Raw genomic sequence first — 26718 nt, 5'->3', positions numbered from 1 at the left:
GAGGATATGATTATGTTGAACATGTGGCTGTAATGAATAAACAGCAGCCTGACATAGGAATTACTACTAGGTGATCCAACGTAAAGTGAGAATGCATCTGCTGTAGACCTATTATCATGATAGGCAAATTGCAACGGGTCCATGTATCACCTCACATTTATCTGTATGAAATCTGATGGCCACTCCTTGGTTCACGTTCCTAACTGACTAAGATCCCTCTGTAATCTATAATACCCTATACTGTCTATAACACCTCATAATTTCTTTTCATCTGCAAACTTGCTGATCAAGCCTTTTGCATTCTTATCCAAATCATTTACATAAATAATAAATAACAAGGTTCCCAACACCAACCTCCGCATCACACCACTGGTCTCTGCTTCCTACCTCTGAACCAATTTTGAATCTACCTGACTAGTTCTGTCTGGATTTCATGGGACCTAACCTGCCAGACCAAATTGTCACGTAGGATCTTTTTAAAGGCTTTGCTAAAGTTGTTCCTACCAATGAGCATATCTGCATGGAGTGCTTATGCATCAAGGACCCCCACCATCTAGGCCAAGCTCTCTTCTCACTGTTGCTATCAGGAAGAAGCTACCAGAGCCTCAGGACCCACAGTACACAGGTTTAGGAAAGGTTATTACCCCTCAACCATCAGGCTCTTGGATCAGTGGGGATAACTTCACTCAACTTGGAACTTTTAACTTTGAATATATATCACCCATAGTCCTACACCTATCTACCCTCCATGAATAACTAGTTATTTGAAATAATTCATGCAAAGTGGATGAAAACAGACGATGGATGCCAAAATGCAAATTCTTTCTCTGACTTTTCCAGAGTAGAGCTTTAAATACTGCTGCCTATGTTGACGACTGTTAAATGGGTTCTGATGGTCAATTATTTACTTAGAGTATATTAATGGAAAAAACAGAATCAAAGGTCAGTTGGTGGGTTTGTGCCGGTGACGCAGGTGATTTGAAGGTGGGAATGTTCTGAAACCAGATCCTGTCCACTAAGTCCAAACGGCTCCTCCGTCTGCTGCTGACAGCGCACGATGTTGTAAACAGGGTAAGTGCGCATGCGGAACCCTCACCATCTCCCCACCCCCTCACCTTTAGGTGACGTTATTGGTCGGAGAAGGGGTTGGGGAATTTGGCGAAAGTCTAACTCAGGGCCTTTCTTTTCCATACCTACCCTTATATTTTAATCAACATTGTGTTCAAATCTTGAAAGAAAAGCCATCTAATCCTACCGAAATCGCCGAACTATTTAAAACCCGAGAACCATTCCCCCATCCGATTCGACGTCACCGGAGCCAAAAGCGTACGCGCTCAGCTCACTGTTGCCATGACAGTCGGGGGTGCGAGCCTGAGCCCCCTGTTGATTGGATGTTCGGGGAACGGCGTGTGTTGGACGTCACAGCTGGAGAGGGCAGTCGTTAGTTCCCGAGCTGTTTGTGATCGCCGTTACCGACCGCAGTATCGCCACCGGCTCCTCATTACGTGTCGGTGGCGGAATCCAGGGGGCTCTGAAGCCCGGTTTGTTTGTCGCATCTGGCGGCGATGCCTCAGTGCCGTCGGCTCCTTTCCGGGGCCGTCCCGCAACGCGCCGCCCGGCTGCCTTAGGGTAGTTCTCCAGACCATCTCCGTTATTCTTAGCCTGCTGCATTCCCCGGTAAGTGCAGAGCCGAGGGGCGCGGTACAGTCACCCGCCCGCCCTGTTCCTGACTGGCCGCATTTACTGGGTCTGCTCTGAGGAACGGGGGTGGGGTGGTGGTAAACGAACTGTTTGTTTCCACTATAAGAGATTTAATGCTTCCCTTTTCTGTGTCTCAGCAGGTGGAGCAATTTAAAGTCTTTCGTGCAGTTACTTCGGGCTGTTCTAGCTTTAACACAGCTATCATGGCTTCAGATGACCACAGCGTGCCTGGTAATTTAGAATCACTTCTGTTCTCACTTATGTGCTTCTAAAGACAAACTCCTGTTTTTGGTTGCAGTGCCATTGTGGATTATTTGCGTTTTGAAACTTGTTTTCTTTTGCTTTTCTAAAGCAACTTTGTGTAGTAAAGCATAGCCTTATTAATCAATCATGCGTGTGTTCTAGAAACGTTGCCGTTGCAACTCGCATATAAATAGAATTAAATATAGCTTCAATGTACATTGCAGCAATCGAACATTCCTCCGGCTTACTGGAAAAGATGTCCTTGCCGATTGGGATACACCGCAGGACATTCAGTTATGATGATGCCTTAGAAGATTTGTCGCCAATGACTCCTCCACCTTCTGATATGGGAAGCAATATTTTGTGGAAACAACCAGTTATACCTGCGAGGAAATACCAACAATTATCTATGGTATATTTATTTATGCAATGTTCATATCTACAATTTGTATCTGATTCCACAAAGTAGTAACTTTGCAATTAATTATTTACAGGTTTGAATAGAAGATGGGGAATTATGAACATTATCCATTTACAAATGTCTTAATTAAAAACAAGTTCTTTGTTTAATACCAGGAATTAATTAGTTTAATTCAGATTAATTATAGATGTATCTTGATGAAGTGTCTCAGCACAAAAGGTTGACACTTCATTCCTTTCCATAGATGTTACTTGACTTACTGAGTTTCTCTGGCATTTTGTGTGTTACTATGAATGTATTTATGTCAGTTTCTGTTGACCTTTTCTTGGAGTCAGATGAAGCTAGCATCTTCCAGTGGCTTAGAGTCAGGATGGGATTTCAGTCTGGATTGGTGGGACATAGCACAGCCTATTTAAAACCAATGTTATAACATTTTAATAATATGTTGCATTGCGTAACTGTTGTTAATTAAACTGAATTGACTTCTCTAAAATGTCCATTTGTATGGTGCTTTCATTCCACTTGCAGTAATACATGATGTGGCTGAAGGGATGATACAGTAGTGGTTAGCATAGGCAACCTGAGTTCACTTCCTACCAGGCCTGTAAGGAGTTTGTACATTCTTGCCACGACTGCATGGGCTTCTTCCACGTGCTCTGGTTTTCTCCTACAGTCCAAAGACGTACCAGTTGGTAGGTTAATTGGCCATTGTAGTTTGTCCTGTGATTAGGCTAGGGTTAAATCGTGGGATTGCTGGGTCCCACAAGTGTCAGGAAGGGCCTAATCTCTACTGCATTTTAATAAATAATTTAGAATTTTCAGCCCTGTCTTTTCTGGCTTTATTTGTGATATTGCTAATTGTAGCCAATTACCTGCATGTAATATGTAATTCTGCATGGTTAGTAGCATTGTTATTAAATATTTTAATTTCCTAAACTCTTATGGGGGCTAGAAGACTTTGTGTCTCATAAGTTTGACAGTAGAACAGTGGCCTTTCAGCCTAGGGTGCATGACCCTCTTGTGGACCAATGTGACAAGGTAAGCCCATGCAGTTTAAATAATATTGAGGTAAGGTTGTTATAAAGCTTACAAAAAATGTGAAAATAAATTCTAAAAGATGTATACTAGGCACACTGGATGACCTGAGCCCGGCAGTGCTGGTGTTCCCCAAGACTTTCCCAGCTTCTTTAAAGTTGTGGCCCATTATGTCATTGGGTGTTTATATAGTGGGTACATTTTTTTACCAAGTGTGAATGAAAAGGACTTACATAGAAAAAGTATAGAAACTATTTCTGTAGACACCAGCTACTGTGATATAGTTTTATTAGCTGTGTTGTACTTCGAGCTTTCTAAGATTGACAAATTATAGGTTTAATCTTTTAAGTTAAAATTACATTTCACAAGGTTGATATTTATGTGATCTTCAAAAGTGATCTCCAAACTTTTACAGCCCTTCAGAACAGTACAGGATATAGAGCAAAGTCATGCAGTCCATCATGGTTATCCTGGCTCATATTAAGCAATCCTATCATTCCCATTTTCCTTCTGTTCCCCACAACCCTGTAAATTTTAGCTCAAGGCATAGATTTCAATACTAGACCTTCAGTTAACTCGTATGCTAGGAGAAGATCTCTGTAATTTTGCTTATTTGTACAACTATCTGTTAACAGTTTAAATATAACTCAGTTAACTCACATTAACAATAATTTCCTATCAGACTATGGAAATAATTGAGAAAATTAATCTGTAGCTGGTACAGCAATACACTGATTTGTACAATGAATATCTCAGAACTTATACAAAAGTATATCAGTCAGATACTGTACAGTTTTGCAAATGTTTTGTACCTACAATTAATGTAAATGCTGATTTGCGTTGCCAAAAAAGCCTGTGGGTGAAGACTTCCTGATCTGCAAAAAAAAATGCACTAGCAAGATTCTGTGGTTTGCTCAAAAAGAATTGATGATCTCTGTACCTTTCTTAATATCTTAATACCATTTACTTTTGTAACTTTTGTCAGAGGGCATTGAATATCTGGATTTCTGCCTCTAACAATGTTAATGCCCACATCATTAGATATAATTAAGATGGAGAAAGCTAAATATTTGAAGGAGCAGTGAATTGAGGGATACGGTAAACTAGCGCAGGCATGGCCATCATAAATCAGCTATGATTATATTGAATGGCAGGTCATGTCATCTTACCAACTATTTCAACTTCTTACCAATTACACAAGAAAAAGTTGTAAAAGCATGTTTTGTAAATGAGCTGTCAATATTTTCTGGATTTCCGTATTTAACTGGGTGTACGTATATTCTATTCTCATTAGCACTAAGTACCAATTGGTTTTATTGCTTTCATCATAATACTGGGCCTATATTACACCTGTATTAATAGTTTATATTAAGAGAAATAGTTTGGTTTTTTGTGTTTTTCTTTGTAGATAGAAGATGGAGAAAACAATGTTCCATCTTCGGTAGTTGCTTCATCATCGGGTGTAAACCCAAGCAAAGTCCATGTGGTGAAAGCCAAAGCAACGTCTGTTATTATGAAGTCACTTATGACACGTAAGAAATTTTAAATTGCTATGTTGATTGTCAACCTTAACTTCAGAGGAAAGATATTAAGGAAACTACTTCAGGAAACTGCTTCTACCAATTTGATAATCTTAAGTATTTACTTCACTATTGATTCCTAGTTCTTTCCTTTCAACCATCCTGTCATCAAACAGTTATGCATTCCTGAAGTATGAATAATACTGAATTGATTGTTTCAATTTTGGGTTGAACTGCTGATTTCAATCTTTTGCCACTGATTTATTTACTTGCTCCATTTACACTGTTGATCTGTCAATTTCACAGATCCTTGTACAAGGACCTTGATATTTCAAGAGTTTAAACCTTGGTTTCATAACACTGATTGAATGAATATGGTATTTGACAAGCCTGTTGATTCACTGTCAGATCTGATTTGATTTGTATTTGCTGTCTTTCACTGACTAAATCTTAGTTTAATAACATCTTTGGATTTATTATGTGATTACTTCTAAATATTCTTGTCAAATACAACATGAAAAAACAGCAAATTGCAGATACTGGAAATCTGAACCATAATAGGCAGCACCTGTAGAGAGTGAGTTTCTGAAGTTTTATCACATCTTTCATTGGAATTTTAAACAAAAAAGCAAGGTGATTAAAAATTTAGTTCACAACCAAGGAATTCAGATATAATTTAAAGAAAGAGAGGGGTGGGGTGGGATTCCAGGTTCAATTCCAGAGCATGGAACAAGAATGAAAACATTCAGATCAAGGTTAAGCAGTCAGTATTTGTGTGATGGACAAACTGGACCATGCAAATTAGAGTAAGGAATGCTGGAAACGCCCAGCAGAACATGAGGAAATCTGCAGATGCTGGAAATTCAAGCAACAAGAGGTGATCCAAGATGGCGGCGCAACGCAGCTTGCAGCGGCCGCTCTGGAACTGATTATCTGTTATTTGTGAAGTGGGGTGCCGTGTGCAATCATAATTGATTGAAAACGGACGTGGAAGCACGGAGAAACGTCAGGAAATTCCAGGAAGACCTTCTTCGTTGCTATTGCTGCTGTGAGGTCTGGGACTCTGCTGGGAAGAACAGGCCCCCAGTCCTTGGGGTCATGTTGCCGATGGCCATTGGTGGGGCCGTCTTAATACACTCGGCAGAGGATGGTGCTTGGAGAAGCTGTGCCGGAAGGGATGGTTGTCGGCTTGGAGGTTCGATGGACTCGGGTCGCTTTCGGTGTGTGCTGCGTCTGCGAGGCTGAGTTGGGTGGTGCTTTGGAAGTCCATAGCGGGGGTACTCCCTTCTGCCGCCGGCATGGGATGGCGAGTCTGTCGGGACCCTGGGGACTTGTGGGAATTGTGGTGATTTCTTTTGAACTTACAGTCCTTTTAACTTCTTGGACTATTTTTACTGTGCCCAAAGTCTTTTTTTAAAATCAATTATGCTATTGTTTGCACAGTTGTAACTATATGTTGTAATTATGTGGTTTTGTGTAGGTCTTGTAGCTTTAGTTTTTGGTCTTGTTTTTGTTTGGTGGATTTGGAGCTCCTTTCCGGGGAACGTGCTAGACAGTAGCGCGATATTAATACACAGCAGCCTCTCCGGACTCTGGATTGGGGATTGCCAAACGTTATGTGGATTTTCTGGTGTAGTCTGTTTTGTCATATGCTTTTGTGATATCATTCTGGGGGAACGTTGTCTCATTTTTTAACTGCATTGCATTTGTGGTTTCTAAATGACAATAAACTGAATCTGAATCTGAACACACACAAAATGCTCGTGGAATGCAGCAGGCCAGGCAGCATCTATAGGAAGAAGTACAGTCGGCATTTTGGGCCGAGATACTTTGTCCTGACGAAGGGTCTCGGCCCAAAACGTCGCCTGCACTTCTTTCTATAGATGTTGTCTGACCTGCTGCGTTCCACCTGCATTTTGTGTGTGCTACTCAGCAGAACATGCAGTTCTGTGGAACAAAATTAATAACTATAATTGAAGTCCCTTTTCCAAAGACTGAAACGGTTTTTGACCAGAAACATTAGCTTTCCACAGATGTTGCAGAGTAATTGTGATAGGAGTGGAATCTCTGTTAAGCTGGTAAAATGTTCCGGGACTGAGATGATTATCCTTCAGCAACCAAAATAATCTTCCATTGAGCACGATATGTTTTCAAGTCAGTGAAAACCTTTTTACTTTGACTTCAGAGATCAGGCACTGCCTTGATGATGCGGGACATACGCTCTTTTCTTGGCTCTTGCTGTATGCCCATTTTTGGATCCAAAAATTTACTGAGGTCTGGAGTTTAGTACAACTGTTACAATTTAAGTTGAATGTCAGTATTATTCATCAATAGATACCACTTGGTAGCACTTTCAACCTTGTGTTTCCTGCTGATTCATGACAATGTGATAGTAGCTGGATTTGATTTATTCTACACAGAATACTGGAGGAACCCAGCAAGTCAGCTAGCATTCATGGAATGAACAAACGGTTGACATTTCATGTCGAGACCCTGCTTCAGGACTGGGAAGGAAGGGGGAAGGTGGAAGACACCAGAATAAAAATGTGGGGGGAGGGGAAGAGGGCTAGCAAGAAGGTGATGGATAAAGCTAAGTGGGTGAGCTTCTGACTATCCCTCTTCCCCCACCTTGCCATCGCCTTCCCTTTCCCTTCAAAGTTCAAATTAATTTTATTATCAGAGTACATATATATCACCATGTACAACCCTGAGATTCCTTTTCTTGCGGGCTTACTCAATAAATAGATAGTAGAATAATAACCATAACAGAATCAGTGAAAGACCACACCAACTTGGGTGTTTAACTAGTGTGCAAAGGACTGTGCAAATACAAAAAGAAAGAAGAAATAATAATAAATAAATATGCAATAAATATCGAGAACATAAGATGAAGAGTCATTGAAAGTGAGCCCGTAGGTTGTGGGAACTTTTCAATGATGGGGCAAATGAAATTGAGTGAAGCTATCCCATTTGGTTCAAGCCTGATGGTTGAGAGGTGATAACTCTTCCTGAACCAGATGGTGTGAGTCGTGAGGCTCTTGTACCTTCTTCCTGATGGCAGCAACAAGAGGAGATATCCTGGGTGGTGGGGGTCACTGATGATGGATGCTGCTTACTTGCGACAATGTTTCGTGTTGAGGTGTTTAGTGGTGGGGAGGGCTTTATCCTTGATGGACTGGGCCATATCCACTACTTTTTGTAGGATTTTCAGTTCAGGGGCACTGGTGTTTCCATACCAGGCTGTGATGCAGCCAGTAAATATACTGCTAAGGAAGCGGAGGTGTTTAAGTCAATAATCAGCTTCTTGGTCTTGGGGACATTGAGTTAGAGGTTGTAGTTATGGCACCACTCAGCTAGATTTTCAATTTCTCTCCTTTATGCTGATTTACCACCACCTTTGATTCAGCCTATGACAGTGGTGTCATCAGCCATCTTGAATATGGCATTGGAACTGTGCTTAGCAACATAGTCATGTGTAAAGTGAGTAGAGCAGGGGGCTAAGCACCCCTAATGGAGATTATGAAGGAGATGTTGTTGCCAATCCAAATTGACTGGGATCTGCCAATGAGCAGATCAAGGATACAATTGCACAAGGATGTATTGAAGCCAAGGTCTTGGAGCTTACTGATTAGTTTGGAGGGTTGATGGTATTGAATGTAGTTGATAAATAGTATCCTGACGAAGCTCTTGAAGAAATGTCTGGCACTGAAACATCAACTGTTTGTTTATTTCCATGGATGTTGTCTGACCTGAGTTCCGAAAGCATTTTGTATGTGTTGTTCTGGATTTCCTATATCTGCAGAATTTCTTGTGTTTTACTTTTATCCTAGCATTTATGGACACAGTTCTACTTTGAATTCATAATAATGTTAAAACTGTGCTGAAGTTTCAGGATGTATATTGTATACACTTCTCTGACATTAAGTGTACCTATTAAATAACTGGTCTTAAGGTGTGAACAGCTCTAATAATAGACAGTAGGTGCAGGAGTAGGCCATTCGGCCCTTCTAGCCAGCACCGCCATTCACTGTGATCATGGCGGATCATATACAATCAGTACCCCATTCCTGCCCTCTCCCCATATCCCTTCACCCCTCTATCTATAAGAGCTCTATCTAACTCTTGAATGCATCCAGAGACTTGGCCTCCACTGCCTTCTGGGGCAGAGCATTCCACATATCCACCACTCTCTGAGTGAAAAAGTTTTTCCGTATCTCTGTTCTAAATGGCCTACCCCTTATTCTTAAACTGTGGCCTCTAGTTCTGGACTCACCCATCAGCGGGAACATGCTTCCTGCCTCCAGTGTGTCCAACCCCTTAGTAATCTTATATGTTTCAATCAGATCCCCTCTCATCCTTCTAAATTCCAGTGTATACAAGCCCAGTTGCTCCAATCTTTCAACATATGACAGTCCCGCCATTCCGGGAATTAACCTTGTGAACCTACGCTGCACTCCCTCAATAGCAAGAATGTCCTTCCTCAAATTTGGATAACAAAACTGCACACAATACTCCAGGTGGGGTCTCACCAGGACCCTGTACAGCTGCAGAAGGACCTCTTTCCTCCTATACTGAGTTCCTCTTGTTATAAAGGCCAGCATGCAATTAGTTTTCTTCACTGCCTGCTGTACCTGCATGCCTTCTTTCATTTCAAGAACACCTAGATCTGGTTGTGCTTCCCCTTTTCCTAACTTGACTCCATTTAGATAGTAATCTGCCTTCCTGTTCTTGCCACCAAAGTGGATAACCTTACATTTATCCACATTAAACTGCATCTGCCATACATTTGCCCACTCACCCAACCTGTCCAAGTCACCCTGCATTCTCATAACATCTTCCTGACATTCCTCACTGCCACCCAGCTTTGTGTCATCAGCAAATTTGCTAATGTTACTTTTAATCCCTTCATCTAAATCATTAATGTATATTGCAAACAGCTGTGGTCCCAGCACCGAACCTTGCGGTACCCAACTGGTCACAGCCTGCCATTCCGAAAGGGACCCGTTAATCGCTTCTCTTTGTTTCCTGTCAGCCAGCCAATTTTCAATCCATGTCAGTACTCTGCCCCCAATACCCTAATTTTGCCCACTAATCTCCTATGTGGGACTTATTCAAAAGCTTTCTGGAAGTCCAGGTACACTACATCCACTGGCTCTCCCTTGTCCATTTTCATAGTTACATCCTCAAAAAACTCCAGAAGATTAGTCAAGCATGATTTTTCCTTCATAAATCCATGCTGACTTGGACTGAGCCTTCTACTGCTATCCAACTGTGTCGTAATTTCCTCTTTTATAATTGACTCCAGCATCTTTCCCACCACTGACATCAGGCTAACCGGTTTATAATTCCCTGTTTTTTCCCTCCTTCCTTTCTTGAAAAGCGGGACAACATTAGCCACCCTCCAATCAGCAGGAACTGTTCCTGAATCTATAGAACATTGGAAAATGATTACCAATGCATCCACGATTTCTAGAGCCACCTTTTTAAGTACCTTGGGATGCAGACCATCAGGTCCTGGGGACTTATCAGCCTTCAGACTCAACAGTCTATCCAACACCGTTTCTTGCCTAATATAAATTTCCTTAAGTTCATCCTTTACTTTAGTTCCTTTGGCCACTATTACATCTGGGAGATTGTTTGTGTCTTTCCTAGTGAAGACAGATCCAAAGTACCTGTTCAACTCGTCTACCATTTCCTTGTTCCCCATAATAAATTCACCCGTTTCTGTCTTCAATGGCCCAATTTTGGTCTTAACTATTTTTTTGCTGTTCACATACCTAAAGAAGCTTTTACTCTCCTTTATATTCTTGGCTAGTTTACCTTCGTACCTCATTTTTTCTTGGCGTATTCTGTTTAATGTTGCAGTAAGGATGCTATTGGGTCTTTGGCTTTGCCAGCCATTCCTTGATGTTTCATGGAGTGGATCAGGTTGATAAAGATTTGTTCCATTATCTTGAGCCCTTCTAAGCAGCTGCATGGATCATCCACTTAATCTGCTTGAAAATTGTTTGAGTTCAATCTTTAGTATTCATGCACAAGGACCTTGTTATTAGTCATGGAGCAACCTCCTTTTATCTATTTAATCGTCCATCATGTCTCACAAATAGTTGTCACAGGATTGCAGATGTTTGATCTGATTTGTTGGTTTAACAGTTGCTTAGCTCTGTCTACACAGTGTCCACTTCTATTTAGCAGGCAGGTCATCCAATGGCAAAGACCTGGTGAAGCTTCCTGAATAGTGCCAACTTCTGGTGAATTATAATTAAAGTTTCTGCATTATTCCATCTATGGAAATTCCTGAGATGGAAACCATCTGGTCCTGGGAATTGGACATTTTTTGGTGCCATCCAGTCTTCCTTGCTTTTTTTTTGCTTGTGTTCCCTGCACCTGATTTATTATTAATTTTCTAAAGATATGTTGTTGATTTTGTAATATTGATGCAAAGCAATCATGCAATTTCAATTTCCTGATTTTCATTTAGTTATCAGTTAATGATTTAAAATCTACAGTACTTTGCACGTTTATCCTAATTATATAGTTTTTGTGGATTTGTCCTTTAAGTTTCTTCCTTGTATTACTAAACAATCGACATAAAGAACTGATACTAAACACACAGTTGCTGTTGGAAACACAAAAACTGTTTAACTTGTATGTCATTCATACTGTTTATTTCATCCTCTTTTGTTGCCATTTGTATCTCAGTTCTGTTTACAAAGGCATTTTAGAGCTCTCATTTAATGTTTAACTATTTTTAAAAATTCTTCCAATGTCCCCCAGAGACGTCATTTGAAGTTGAATGTTTTTTTTGTGATATAGTTTAGGTATATTTGAAGGGAAATGTGTGTTAAATATGAGCTCTTTTGTGTTAATTGTTCATCAGTGTACACTGATTATTCTTGATACCTCTGGTTGGTAAAGTATTAATATTTCTGATGTGTATAATTTTATATTTGATTACCAGAGCAGACACAGGAAAGCATACAACGGTTTGAGAAGCAGGCAGGTCTAATGGATGCTGGTTACCAACCACACAAAGGTCTAGTTGCAGAAGAGGCCAGCTATCACCGCGTAGGAGAGGCATTACAGGTAATAGTGGGGCTCTTTTACATTTACAAATCAGATGAACTGCATCCCAGTTCAGGTATGGCAATGTGCAATGCAGATTAAACCTTCCTGTTTTGAGCAAAACCATCCACACTAAAAGATGATTTGGTGATTAATCTTCTAGTACTTTTGCTTCAGATCTATATTGAAACCATTTTTGTCAGTGATGGTAGGACAATCTTAGCAAGAAGACTTTTTATCTCTATTGATACTGAACCTATTTATATAAAAAAAATAAATCAAATCGGCCTCATGTAGAATATGAAATCACTACAGAGGTGTGTCTTGGTCAGTGTTGTACTTGAATTGTCAACAGCTATTTTCTTTTGATTGCTATTCTACAGTTTTAAACCGAAATATTGACTATTTTAAAATTTTACCCTTTTTGGGTGTTTACATTTGGAGTATGTAAGGATTAAACCGTAAGTGTGCAGCTTAGATCTTACTACTTAAAAAAAAAAGATATTCTTGGCATCAAAGGAGTGCAACAAACTTTCAACAGATTCCTGGGTTGTATTGGGAGAATTTCTGTTGATTTGGTCTTTATTCACTCCAGAAGAATAAGGAGAGACATGATGGGCTAATTTTGTTTAAGAAGGAGATACATTTTTAGATAGAAAAGGCTTCAAGGGATATGGAGAGGGGATGGAAAATGGAATCGAGGAACTAGATCATTCAGAAACATTCTGAATTGCAGATAGTCTTGAATGGACAATTTCTGTGTTCTTTTCAGTGTTCTGCACTTTTTGAAGCAAGGTTTCACAATCATTTTGCCTTGAGCATATAATCCATTCCTTTTGCTAATTTAACTGGGAAAAGCATTAAAGTTTTCTGGACTTTGAGTCATTTATTGATTTACCTTTACTAACTGAGCTTTGTGAACTGGATGGATGGTTTGTTAGATGACACCTTTTCATTGTCTCCTTGAGTATTTCTATTTGTGACTTGTGATTCTTCAGAAATTCAAAGCCCAGAGTGTGGACCAAAGTAAAGACGATAAGTCGATATCGTCCTCTCAGTCAACTCCTTGTGGATCTCCACAGTCTTCGCCAATGCCAAATCGCAGGTACAGAAAGTAGTCATAGAAATGAGTAGATTATCTGTTCATTTAGTTTATTTAAAATTGCTGCAGCTATTGTCAAATATTACTTTAAAGAGCCTACATGAAATGGACCTTTAATTACTCTACAGTGATGATTAATGGTAAGGCATCCATATTGCTATCCATAATAGAGGTGAAATTGCTAAAAGTTGTTAGCAGTGATGAAAGATTTTTGTTGGGATATACTCTGTCATTTAACTTTGCAACAGTTAGGCATGTAAACAAAGAGATTCTTTGTTAAGGTAGAGCTCAATCATACTTTACAGGTTTAGGTTATTGGCAATTTACTGATTGTGGTTGGAAAAAACATTGTAAGCATGTGTGCTCATTTACTAATTTATTCAACATAATGCACATTAATAATTTAGCTTGAAGTTGTCCATTTATACAATCCATTTTTATGAGTGAAATGTATGCATTTTATACATTAGGTGGAATGTCCTTGGGGAGGATTACTTAACTAGATTTCATGGCCTAAAGATTCTACTGTGTAGTGCAACTATTTAAAAATGTGTATCTGGGCATTTTATGTCAAATCGTCACACCAACATCCTCTGTTTATCCACCTATGCAAGGGAAATGCTAGTGACCCAGATGTGGTATAAAACTTACTTTAATATCCTCTGTAAAATTCTACTATGTATAGTGCAGGTTGTGCACATTGAAATAGGTCTTCAAATGAGGGTAGACCACTGGTTTGCAGTTACATTAAATGGATTGAACCCTGGCATTACCTGGGCTACTTACAGGATTCTGAGACAGATAATGTCAAATGTCTCACATTAGCTGTGTTCCTTCTTTAAACATTCTTTGTTAATGATTGTCAATCCATATCTGTGTCCCATCTCCTAGAAAATATCTGTGTGTGTATGTGTTTAATGCTTAATAGAATATTGGAATTATAATGCTTAATAGAATCTTGCAACAAACATGCAGAGAACTGTATTAATTTATGATTTTATACACATTGCATTTTTTGGTTCATTATTTTAATTAATACTATATTGTGTTAGAGGAGAAGGAATATTTTATTCCCTTTCTGGTGATGGCTTCAGGTCTTTGTTTGGTCATGGAACATCTTCTGATTTGAGCAGTAAAAGTCTAGAAGGAGATTCCACCACATCAGTTAGTGAAACAGCCACCACTGAAAAATGGAGGCCTTTTATGCGTTCACAAAATTACAGAGGAATTGAGCAAGGTAGGACAAGCATTAAAATTTATTTGCTAAGCATAGTTTCGATCTACATACCGAGTGCCATTCAGTTGTTTCCATTTTTGCTTTGAAACTGAAGCTGTTGGTTTGAGATCCAACTCCAAGCATGTATGCACATAATTTTCAGCTAGCTGTCTGTATTACACTTTCAGATGATAGTTTCAGGCACTCTTACAACAATGAAGAAGTATGTGGATGAGCACTGAGAGTTGCCAAGGCATGGACCAAGTGCTCATGAATGGGATTAGTATAGATGGTACTTGGTGGTCAATGTGGATATGGTGGACCAAGGGTCATATTTCTGTGTTTTATAACTCTGATTTTTAATATCCAAATTCATTACTTAAAGAAAGAATAGACATGTAAATGAAACTTCCTTAACAAAATTGAAATGCACTTTCTTTATCAATGCAATTTGTTAATTATTCAAGTCTGCAATTTCTTTTTTCTTTTCACCCTCATAACCTTTCAGTTGAGAATTCCAAAGGTTCACTATCTGAATGAAAATATTTTAGACCACATGACCATAATATATAGGAGCAGAATTAGGCTATTACTCCCATCAAAACTACTCTGCCATTCCACCATGCCTGATTTATTATCCCTTTCAACCCCATTGCCATGCCTTCTCCCCTTAACTTATGACACCATGACTAACTAAGAGTCTTATCAACCTCCTTTTTAAATATCCTTAATGACTTGGCCTCCACAGCCATCTGTGACAATGAATTCCACAGATTCACCATTCTCTGGCTAAGGAAATTTCTACTGATCTCTGTTCTAAGTAGACATTCTTCTATTCTGGCTGTGTCCTCTGGTCTTAGACTCCCATGCTCCTTATGTGACGAGCCTTTCAATCCGGGAATCATTTTTCTGAACCTCCTTAGAACCCTCTCTAGTTTCAGCACATCCTTACTAAGATAAGGGGCCCAAAACTGCTTACGATTAAGTGAGGCGTCACCACTGTTTTATAAAGCCTCAACATTACGTCCTTGCTGTTTTATTCTAGTCCTTTCGAAATAAATGCTAACATTGCATTTGCCTTCCTTACCACCGACTTAAGTTGCAAATCAACCTTTAGGGAATCCAGCTTGAGGACTTCCAAGTCCCTTTGCAATTCAGATTTTTGAATTTTCTCTCCATTTAGAAAATATTCTACACTTTTATTTCTTCTACCAAATTGCAAGAACGTGTACTGCCTGACACTGTATAGGTGTCCCCCGCTTTTTGAACGTTCACTTTACGACAGCTGGCTGTTACGAAAGACCTACATTAGTACCTGTTTTCACTAACCAAAGAGAATTTTCGCTTTTATGAAAAAAAGACGCCTGCTTTATACGTGTGTTTACCCCGAGAAAGACTACAATGATGGTGAAGCCTTGTGTGGGTAGTTGTTTGCACATGCTTGTACGTGCATATGCATGCGTAGGTGTTTACGTGCCATTTTTTTCCTCCAAATCAATTTTGGCTCACTGTCTTCCTGAGTTTGATGTGAAACTACACCATACCTACAATATTTCTACTTTATATAGGGTGCATATTTGTCATATCATTCCTGCTTTTACTATATATTAATGTTATTTTAGGTCTTGCGTGTTATTTGGTTTGATTTGTAGGTTATTTTTTGGGTCTGGGAACGCTCAAAAATTTTTCCCATATAAATTAATGGTAATTGCTTCTTCACTTTATGACATTTCGGCTTACAAACCGTTTCATAGGAATGCTCCGCCTTTGGATTGTGGGGGAAACCTGTATTCCGTCTGCCACTTATTTGCCCATTCTCCTGATCTGTCTTAAGTCTTTCTTTAGCCTCTGCTTCCTCAACACTACCTGCCCTTTCATCTATCTTCATATCATCTGAAAACTTGGCCCTAAAGCCATCAATTTCATCATCCAAATCATTGACATGTAATGCAAAAAGAAGCAGTCCCAACATAGACCCCTGTGGAACACCACTAGTCACTGGCAGCCAACCAGAAAAGGCTCCCTTTATTCCCACTCCTCCTCCTGCCAATCAGCTACTGCTCTATCCATGCTAGTAGCTTTCCTGTAATACCTCGGACTCTTAATTTGTTTAACAACCTCATGTGTGGCACCTTGTTAAAGGCCTTCTGAAAATCCATGTACACAACCTTCACCAATTCTTTGTCTGTCCTCGTTATTTCTTCAAAAATTCCATCAGATCTGTTAGGCAAGATTTTCCCTTAAGGAAGCCATGCTGAGTTCAGTCTTATTTTATCTCGTGCCTCCAAGTACCCAGAAAGCACATCTTTAATAATCGACTCCCAATATCTTCCAACCACTGAGGTCTAAATAACAGGCCTATAATATCCTTTTCTCTGCCTCTTCTTTCTTGAAGAGTGGAGTGACATTTGAAATTTTCCAGTCCTCTGGAGCCATGCCAGAATCCATTGATAAATGAAAGATCATTAATAATGCCTCTCCAATCTCTTCAACCACCTCTTTCAGAAACCTGGGGTGTAGACCATCTGGTCCAGGTGACTTACCTACCTTTAGATCTTTCAGTTTCTGAAGCACCTTCGACTGAGTAATGGCAACTTAACTCACTTCTGACCTTGGCACTCGAACTTCTGGCTTACTGCTAGAGTCTTCCACAGTGAAGACTGATGTAAAATATTTATTCATTTCGTCTGCCATTTCTTTGTCCTTCATTACTACCTCTCTAGCATCATTTTTCAGTGGTCCAATATCTGTTCTCGCCTCTCTTTTATACTTCATACATCTGAAGAAACTTTTGGTATCCACTTTAATATTATTGGCTAGCTTACCTTTGTATTTCATCTTTTTCCTTCTTTATGCCTTTTTAGTTACCTTCTGTTGGTTTTTAAAAGCTTGCCAATCCTCTAACTTCCCACTAATTTTTGGTCTGTTATATGCTCTCTCTTTGGCTTTGACTTTTCTTGTCAGCCACGGTTGTGTTACCCTGCCTTTAGAATACTTATTTTTCTTTGGGATATACAGTATCTATTCTGTGCCTTCCGAATTACTCTCAGAAACTCCAGCCATAGTTGTTCTGCTGTAATCCCTGCTAGTGTTCCCTTTCAATCAATTTGGCCTCTCTCAGGCCTCTATAATTCCCTTTACTCCATTGTAATACTGATACATCTGACTTCAGCTTCTTCTCAAATTGCAGGTGAATTCTATCATATTATGATCACTGGCCTCTAAGAGTTCCTTTACCTTGAGCTCTAAACAATTTTGGTTTGTTGCACAACATCCAATCCAGAATAGCTAATACCCCTAGTGAGCTCAACCATGAGCTGCTGTAAAAAGCCATCTTGTAGGCATTCTAGAAATTACCCCTCTTGGGATCCAGCACCAACCTAATTTTCCCAATCTACCTGCATATTAAAATCTCCCATGACTATCATAACATTATCCTTTTATCATGTAATTTGTAGACCACATCTCTGCTACTCTATACAACTCCTATCAGGGTCTTATTACCCTTGCAGTTTCTTAGCTCTACCCACAACTATTTCCACCATCTGATCCTGTGTCACTTCTTTCCAAAAACTTGATTTCTTTATTTACCAACAGAGCTAATCCACCCACTCTGCCTACTTGCCTGTTCTTTTGATACAGTGTATATCCATGGATGTTAAGCTCCCAGTTATAATCTTCTTTCAGCCATGATTCAATGATGCCACAATGTCATACATGCCCACCTGTAACTGCTACAAGTTCATCTGCCTTAGTCCATCTACTATGTGCATTCAAACATAACACCTTCAGTCCTGCATTCATCACCCTTTTCAATTTTGTCTCCCTTTTGATTGCAACTCATCCCTTTGACTGCAATTTTGTCCTATCATCAGCCTGTCCTTGCTAGCATTCTCACTATGTACTGCTTCTGTTTGTAATCCAACTACCGCATCCTCAGACCAGTCACTCCGGCTGCCATCCTCCTGCCAACTTAGTTTAACCCCTCCCACAACCAATCTAGAAAGCCTGCTGCTCTCCCTCCACTCTGAGATGGGCTAGACCTGAGCACCTGGGAAACAGCATGCCATCCTGGCTTCTCTTTCATGGCCACAGAATCCATTCCCCCTAGTTATCGAGTCACCTATCACTAACATCCTGACTTTACTTATGCCTTCTACTGGCCAATGCAACTGGCCTTGCTGTGCCCTGATAGGCCACACACCCCTCACCCCAAAGCAGTGTCCAAAGGGATATGCTTGTTGCTGAGTGGAATGGCCATACTCTGTTTCATCTCAGATCTAAATCAAAGCTTATTTTGAGGCTGTGGCCTCTAGTTCTAAATGTCTCTTTTAGAGGCAACCCATTAAGAACTGTAAGAGTTGTTTACTTCAATGAGAAAGCCATTTGAGTTTCTAAATTCAAGGGAATATTGAATTTAGTCTGCTTAAGTTTTCTTCATCAGAAAATCCAATCGTATGATTCTATAGACAGTAGTCCCTTATACAATTCCAGTAGGCCATCTTTGCATTTGAATCCCCTTGCAGTAAAGACTACCATGTCATTTGTGTTCTTAATATCCTGTTGTGCTTGCATGTTATCTTTCAATGATCTGTGTACAAGGACATTTAGGTTCCTTCGAACATTGCGATGTTTCAATTTCACATCATTTAAAAAACACTGCTTTTTTTTGTTGTCAATGTGTGACACCACTTCTTTTTACGTCCTTAAACCATTTGCCATCTATTGCCCTTTTACTTAGTGTGTGTAAATCCTCTGCATCTTACAACCTATACTGTAACCTTGTCTAATTTCTTTGTTATATCCTGAAAGATTTCATAGGGATTGGCTGACTGGCAAGAGGCAGAGAGAGGAATAAGGGGGGGACTCTGCTGATTAGGTGCTGGTGACTAGTAGCGGTCTGTAAGAGCTGGTGTTGGGACCTCTTCACATTTCATGATACTGTGCAAAAGTCTTTGGCACATGTGTTTTTAAAAAAAAAAAAATCTGTAAAGTGAAGATGCTTTCAAAAATAATGAAATATAAAGTTCCTAAATATAAAAAATTACTATAAAGAGCAGTAAACAGTAAAAGCAAAACCTATATCAAATCAATATTTGGTATGACCACCCTTTGCCTTTAAAACTGAATACATTCTCTTAGGTACACTATCATGCAGTTTATAAGAAAATCAGCTGGTGGGTTTTAAGCATTTGAGATCTTGTCACAATTCTACAGATTTTGCAGAACTTTGTTCTTCTTTTCGCTGAAGGTAGTTCTTTATGACCTTGGCCATTATCCTGCTGGAGAATGAAGTTGGGACCGATCAGCCATCTCCTTGATGGTATTGCATGATGGATTACAATCTGCTTGTACTTTGCAGCATTGAGGAATCCATTAATTCTGATCATGCAAAAATGCAGCCCCAAATCTGCAGGGAACCGCCACCATGCTTCACTTCTGGCTGAAAACACTCATCCATGTAACTCTCTCCCGCACTTCTATGGATAATCTGCCTCCTGTTTGAGGCAAGAATTTCAAATTTTCGCTCATCAGTCCAGCAGTTTTGCTGCTATTTTTCATAACCCAGGCCTGGTGTTTTTGTGGATAGGTCTCTTGGGCTTGTTTCCACTTCAGAGCATTGGCTTTTTAGCAGCAACTCTTCCCTGAATATCACTTCTGACAAGCCTTCTCCAGACTGTAGAGTGGTCTACACAAAGTACACTGCAGATGCTGTGGTCAAATCAACACGTACAAACAAGCTGGATGAACTCAGCAGGTCGTATTAGGGTGCATTAAGGAAATTTCAATGGATGCTGCCTGACCTGCTGAGTTCATCCAGCTTGTTTGTACGTATAGAGTGGTCTAATTGGGTACCAGTGGTTTCTGTGACTTCAGAGCTGATAGCAATGTTGGACGACTTCTGATTCAGAAGAGACATCAGTTTGATGTATCTCTCATCTGCTGCATGCAGTTTCCATGGCTGACTAGTGTGTTTCTAGTCCTCAACCTTGCACATTTCTTAGTGCTTCTTCAGAAGAGCTTGGACATACATCTTGAATCTCTTCCACAAAATTTCTGCTAGGGAGAAACCTTACTGATGCAGGATGACCACATTCGGTCTGTTTGCTATGTTCACTTTTGCCATGATGTAAGAAATGATGATTTGAAGGTTAAACCATCACATCTGCCACACCCTCCCCTTTTCATTTGATTGTCCTTCACCCAGTTTAATTCTTTCTACACCCATTTCTGTTTTATTTAATCAGTTTAGTGTATTAAACTCATTATGTCATTGATCATTAGCTCCTTTTTGATTCTTTGCTTAATCATGCACTGGGCTATATCTATAAAGTAATTAAGTTTTTATTTGTAAAGTGATCTATTACTTAGTATATTACTTTCTTTAAATAAACAAAAAGGCTAATATTTAATTTTTTTGAAAATGAATGTATAGAAATCTGCAGGATTCCCTAAAGGATAAATTGCAGGATGAGTTGGTGGTAAGGAAGGCAAATATACGTTAGCATTCATTTTGAGAGGACTAGAATATAAAAGCACAGATATAATGCCAGGACTTTATATGGCATCGGTCAGACCGCATGTGGAGTATTATGAGCAGTTTTGGGCAATTTATCTAAGAAAAGATGTGCTGGCATTAGAGGGGTATAGAAGAGGTTCATAAAATTGATCCCAGAAATGAAAGCCTTAATATATGAAGAGCATTTCATGGCTCTGGGCCTGTACTTGCTTGAGTTTAAAAGAATGAGGGGTATCTTATTGAAACCTTTTAAATATTGAAAGGCCTAGAGTTGACATGGAGAAGATGTTTCCTACAGACTCAAAAGTGTTTAAGGCCGTTTCCAGTACACAAATGTAAAGAAGAATAAAATAATTGTTACTCCGGATCCAATGCAACACAAAAACACAGTAAGATAAAGAATATATAAGATAGATTTTATCCATAAATTGACACCAGGCAAGTTAACTCTGACAGGAAATGATAAAGTAGGGTTGGTGGCAGGGGGTGTGGTGGGTGAGTTTGTGGGTTGAGCTGTTAAGCCTTACTGCTTGTGAAAAGTAACTGTATTTGAGTTTTGTGGCCCTGGCATGAATGCTGTATAGTCTCCTCCCTGATGAGAGGAGGAGTAGGCAGGGTGGGATCCTTTGATGTTCTGACCCTTTTGCTGTAGCTTTTTGTACATACCTCTTGAACCAGAAGGGGTACCTTCACACAAATTCATTTGCCCCATCGCTCAACTGTTCCCTCAACCTATGGACTCACTTTCAATGACTCTTCATCTCATGTTTTGGATATTTGCCACTTACTTCTACTGACTTACTTAATTTTTTTTTTATTTTTGCAGTTTGTTGTCCTTTGCACATTGATGGGTTTGTCCATCCTGTTTGGTGTGGTATTTCATTGATTCTATTGTGTTTATTGGATTTACTTAATATTCCTGCAAGAAAATGAATCTCAGGGCTGTTTATGGTGACATACAGTGCCTATGAAAAGTATTCACTCCCCTTGGAAGTTTTTATGTTTTATTGTTTTACAACGTTGAATTACAGTGGGCTTAATTTGGCTTTTTTTGACATTGATCTACAGATAAAGACTCGTGTCAAAGTGAAAACCTGTCTATATAAAGTGATCTAAATTAATTACAAATTAATATGACGTACTAACTCATCACTGGTGCAGCCAATTGGATTTAGGAATCACATAATTAGATGGAAATTACTGTGTGTTTCAATTGATTGTAGTAAAAATACACCTATATCTGGAAGGTCCAACTGCTGGTGAGTCAGTATCCTGGCAAAAACTACACCATGAAGGCAAAAGAACACTCCAAGCAACTCTGTGAAAAGGTTATTGAAAAGCACAAGTCAGGAGATGGATGGAAGAAAATTTCCAAGTCACTGAATATCCCTTGGAGTAGTTAAGTCAATCATCAAGAAATGGAAAGAATATGTCACAGTTTTAAATCTGCATAGAGCAGGTCGTCCTCAAACTATGTAATCATGCAAGAAGGGGACTAATGAGGGAGGCCATCTGGAGACCTATGACAACTCTGGAGGAGTTACAAGCTTCAGAGGCTGAGATGGAAGACACTGGGCATACAACAACTGTTGCCTGGGAACTTCACCAGTTGCAGCTTTATGGGAGTGTGGCAAAGAGAAAGCTACTCCTGAGAAAACACTCACATGAAATCTCTGCTAGAGTGTGCCAGAAGCCATGTAGGAGACTCTGAAGTCAGCTGGAAGAAGGTTCTATGGTCCATTGAAACCAAAATTGAGCTTTTTGGCCATCAGACTAAATACTATGTTTGGTATAGGCCAAACACTACACACCATCAAAAACACATCATCCTTACCGTGAAGCATGATGGTTCACTGCAGCAGGCCCTGGAAGGCCAGTGAAGGTAGAGGGTAAAATGAATGCGGCAAAATACAGGGAAATCCTGGAGGAAAACTTGATGCAGTCTGCACAAGATCCCAAGCATAAAGCTAAGGCTACACAGGATTGACTTACAACCAACAAAGTTAATGTCTTGGAGGGGCAAGTCAGAGTCCAGAACTCAATCTAATTGAGAATTTGTGGACTTGAAAAGGGCTGTTCGCTGATGATCTCCATGCAAACTGACAAAGCTTGAGCAGTTTTGTAAAGAAGAATAGGGAAGAATTGCAGTGTCCAGATGTGCAAAGCTGATAGAGACCTATCCACACAGACTCAAGGCTGTAATTGCTGCCAAGGATGTATCTACTAAATACTACCTAGAATTATTTTGTGTTTTTGTATCTGAAATTAGTTTAGATCACGTTGTAGAGATCTGTTTTCACTTTGACACAAAAGAGTTTTCCTGTTGATTAGAGTAAATAAAAAAGCCAATTAAATCCACTGTGATTCAATGTTGTAAAAAAAATATAACATGAAAACTTTCTAAGGGGTGAATACTTTTATAGGCACTGTATATGTACGTTGAACTTTGATATGTCCTTGATTGTGGGTAGGCTGGTGCCAGTGAAATGTTGGGCAGTTTTGACTACCCATTGTAGAGCCTTCCTGTCCACTGCAGTGTGGTTTCTGTATCATGCAGTGTTGCAACATGTTAGGATGTGCAAACTACTGTGCATCTTTAGCTGGATTTGAGTATGGATTGTGTAGTCCAGCTCTCTTCAAGCTCCTCAGAAACTAGAGGTGTTTGTGAGCTTTCCTGATTGTGAAGCATGTGTTTTGGCAGTTGTGCAAGATATGTATTACAGGAGTTTGAAACTGCTTATAGTTTTCATTGCTCTGCCACTAATGTAAAGTGGGGTGCGAGTTATCCTGAAGTTAATAACCATTTCCTTTGTCTTGTTGACATTGAGGAAGAGGTTATTAGCCTGAAGGCTATCTCATCATTGTTGGTGATGAGCCCCACCACTGCTGTGTCATTGGTGAACTTGACTTAGAGTTGTGCAGTCTAGTGCGAGCAGAGTGTACAGCAGTGGGCTCAGCACACAGCCCCTTTGTTGAGTGGTTGTGCATCCTGACTATGTGAGGTCAGTTGATTGGTGGTGTATTTAGACCAATGAGTAGGAGTTTGTTTACCAAAGTTTGTGAGACAATAGTCTTGAATGCTGAACTGAAATTCAGAAACAGCATTCTGACATACGTATTCTTGTTTTCTCGCGGTGTCAGGGCCAAGTGCATGGCAGGTATGCTGTTGCATCTGTTGTGGAGCAGTTTTGTCAGTAAGTTTATTGGTGAGTGTCCATTGTGGCAGAAATGGTATAATTGATTGTGTGCCATGATCAGCTGTTCGAAGCACTTCATAATGATTGGCATCATTGCCACTGGGAGGTGTTCATTTGTTCTGAAGGTGTAGAGTTATGTAATACAGGGATGATGTTGGCTGATTTGAAGCATGTAGGGACAGCAGCCTGGATGAATGAAGTGTTGAAGATGTCACTATGGTGTGGGAGTATAAGACCAGAGAGCAGAGGCTCAGAATACAATAATGCCCTTTCAGATGAGAATGGATTTCTTTAGTCAGAGGGTGGTGAATCTATGGAATTCATTGCCATAGACAGCGGTGGGGACAGTTACTAGGTATATTTAAAGCAGAAGTTATAGATTTTTGATTGGTAAAGGCGACAAAGGTTATTCTGCAAAGGCAGGAGAATGGGGTTGAGTGGGATGATAAATCAGCCATGGTGGAATGGCAGAACAGACTCAATGGGCAGAATGACCTTATTCTGCTCCTATGTCTTATAATCTGATTGTCAAACATAATTTTACAATGCAAAAATCTATGCTGATTTAGCTGCCAAGTCCTGTTATTATTTTCAAAGTAACTTATTTCCCACTTAGTGGAACATCCGGTTACAAAAAAAGAATATTAAACTGGTTCAGTCAAAGCATTTTCTTTGAAGAAGTTGAACATAAAAGCTTCCAGTAAAGTAGCTGCTGAATGCATTTTTCTTAATAATATTTTATCGATTTTAGCATTGCTATGTAAAATTTAGTATCCTATCCTTAGGCCCATCAAATACATGTGGATTATCAAGCGTCCATCTGCTTAAATTTGACAATTTCCCATGATTTTTTAATTCTCCCCATAGTCCCATTAATGTGTTTAAATTACACCACTATTCTACATACTGGAGGCAATTTGTAGTGGTCAATTAACATACTGACCTTGCACCCTTGTCTGAGTTGGAGAAAACCCAGAGCACTTGTTGCAGGGAGAATATACAAACTGCACACAGGTAAGGGTGGAAATGATGACTGAACTCGGCTGCTGAAGCTATGAGGTATAGCTTTAGTGGCTGAAACAGAGAAAAAGAGGAAGATTATTATTTTAACTTATTTTACCCTAAAACTGTTAATTTAATGAAATGCCATTTTTTTTTATATCCTAACAGATGGGTTATTTCTTTGCAGGTACTTTTGCCATGCAGAAATATAAAGGCATGCAAAAACCTTCACCTATGGAAATCATGCGTACTCAGGGGACTGTTGCCAAAATTGCAGAAGATCATGCAAATTTAAACCCACCCAAAATGGATCTAACCATACTAGAAAGGCAAAAACATTCTGTTCGCAGTCATCAAGTAGAATGCAGAGATCTAAATGTTATAGCTCCAACTGGATTTTAATATAAATTGCATAAATGTGTTTGCCCTTAATTCAAATGTATTATGATATTAACTTGCTGCTCATCTTATGAAATTTCATTTTGTTGTATCTAACTGCATCATGTAGAGATTTTATTTTTACACTAGGAGGAGAGAGATTTGGAAGGGAAAAGGAATTTGAATTCCGTTGTAGAATTAAACCCAGTATGGAAAAACTTGAATCCCACAAATGCTAATTTGCACCAATAAGGATATACTGAAAATTTCTTTAATGTTTCCAGTCGCTAATGGAAAGAAACTTAAATTAATGGACTATCAAAGCCAGAGATTTTTGGTTATCCGAATTATAGTTAGTAATTTTAAAGAATTACAACATAATGCACTTCAATTTGTGTAAAGTGTGTGTGTGTGAGAGAGAGAGAGACTAGAAGGATATGTGTTTACTAGTAAAGTTGCCTGTGCTGTCTGTATCTGTTTAAATAAACATGGACATAATTTTTTGACTTATTTCATGCTATTTTACTTTTTTCTTTTTGTATCAATATTGTTTATGTATGTGTGTGCATATGTGATTTCTTTTCATAGCCCTGTAGTAATTTTATGTATTGTACTATACTGCTGCTGCAAAAAACATATGTAACTCAAGTTCTGTTGGCTGCCTAGGGAAGGTGATCTTTGGCCCCACCAAGTGCATGAGATTGAGGTGCAAAACCTGTTTGTGTGGATGCTGCGTGATGTGTGACCCTGTTACAAATCAGTACCACGAAATAACACAGTACACCATATGCAACTAAACGATTTAGCTTTATAATTCTTAATTTGACCAAGGAATTAGTAAAGTAAAACTAGAAGAAAATGGCTCATTTTAATGAAACATTCTAATGTGCACAAGTTGGAGCAAATGGTTTCAGTTCTGCTGGTACTCCATTGATTTTTCCGGGCTTCATTGATTTCTGGCCCCACTCCAAGTCCACTCCTTTCTGGCGTCTACGACCTCTCCGTTCTGGCATCTTCTCTCTTCATCTTCTGCTGAACAAAAGACTCAGATCACCTTGGTGTCAGGCACACAAGAAGTAAAAAACACTCGGTTCATTGGATGGCATACATTCTAAAGCCCCTGTTATCTCTAGCCATAACCCAAACACCACTGCTACAGAAAAACCATCACATTAGCAGTGCTTGTACAGAAAGACCATTACATTAAAGTGAAACCTTTCCCAGGAGGTTACACTCTTTCTCCCCCCCCCCCCCCCCCCAAATCAAATTTAGTCAGGTCTTCATGGCATTAAGATAATTTGCCAATCCTTCATGTAAA

At 39.5% G+C, this 26718-nt stretch overlaps 1 protein-coding gene across 2 annotated transcripts; it reads left to right on the top strand.

Moving 5' to 3' along the window:
- The first annotated feature begins 1372 nt into the window (after nt 1-1372).
- On the top strand, nt 1373-25910 carry kiaa1191 (KIAA1191 ortholog). 2 transcript variants are annotated; one of them, XM_059990237.1, is made up of 8 exons: nt 1373-1677; nt 1842-1932; nt 2169-2356; nt 4809-4932; nt 11882-12006; nt 12984-13090; nt 14182-14324; nt 25210-25910. In XM_059990237.1, exons 2-8 carry the CDS (start codon nt 1905-1907, stop codon nt 25422-25424), a joined length of 930 nt encoding a protein of 309 aa, XP_059846220.1. In that variant the 5' UTR covers nt 1373-1677; nt 1842-1904; the 3' UTR covers nt 25425-25910. The 2 variants fall into 2 exon arrangements, with proteins under 2 accessions (XP_059846220.1, XP_059846219.1); XM_059990236.1 differs by having other exon boundaries at nt 1374-1677; nt 1839-1932.
- The last annotated feature ends 808 nt before the right edge of the window (nt 25911-26718 follow it).

This window comes from Hypanus sabinus, chromosome 15, assembly GCF_030144855.1.
Source record: "Hypanus sabinus isolate sHypSab1 chromosome 15, sHypSab1.hap1, whole genome shotgun sequence".
NCBI classification, from domain to species: Eukaryota; Metazoa; Chordata; class Chondrichthyes; order Myliobatiformes; family Dasyatidae; genus Hypanus; species Hypanus sabinus.
The sequence above is the reverse complement of the archived record's forward strand: the minus strand, read 5'-3'. Positions and strand labels throughout refer to the sequence as shown.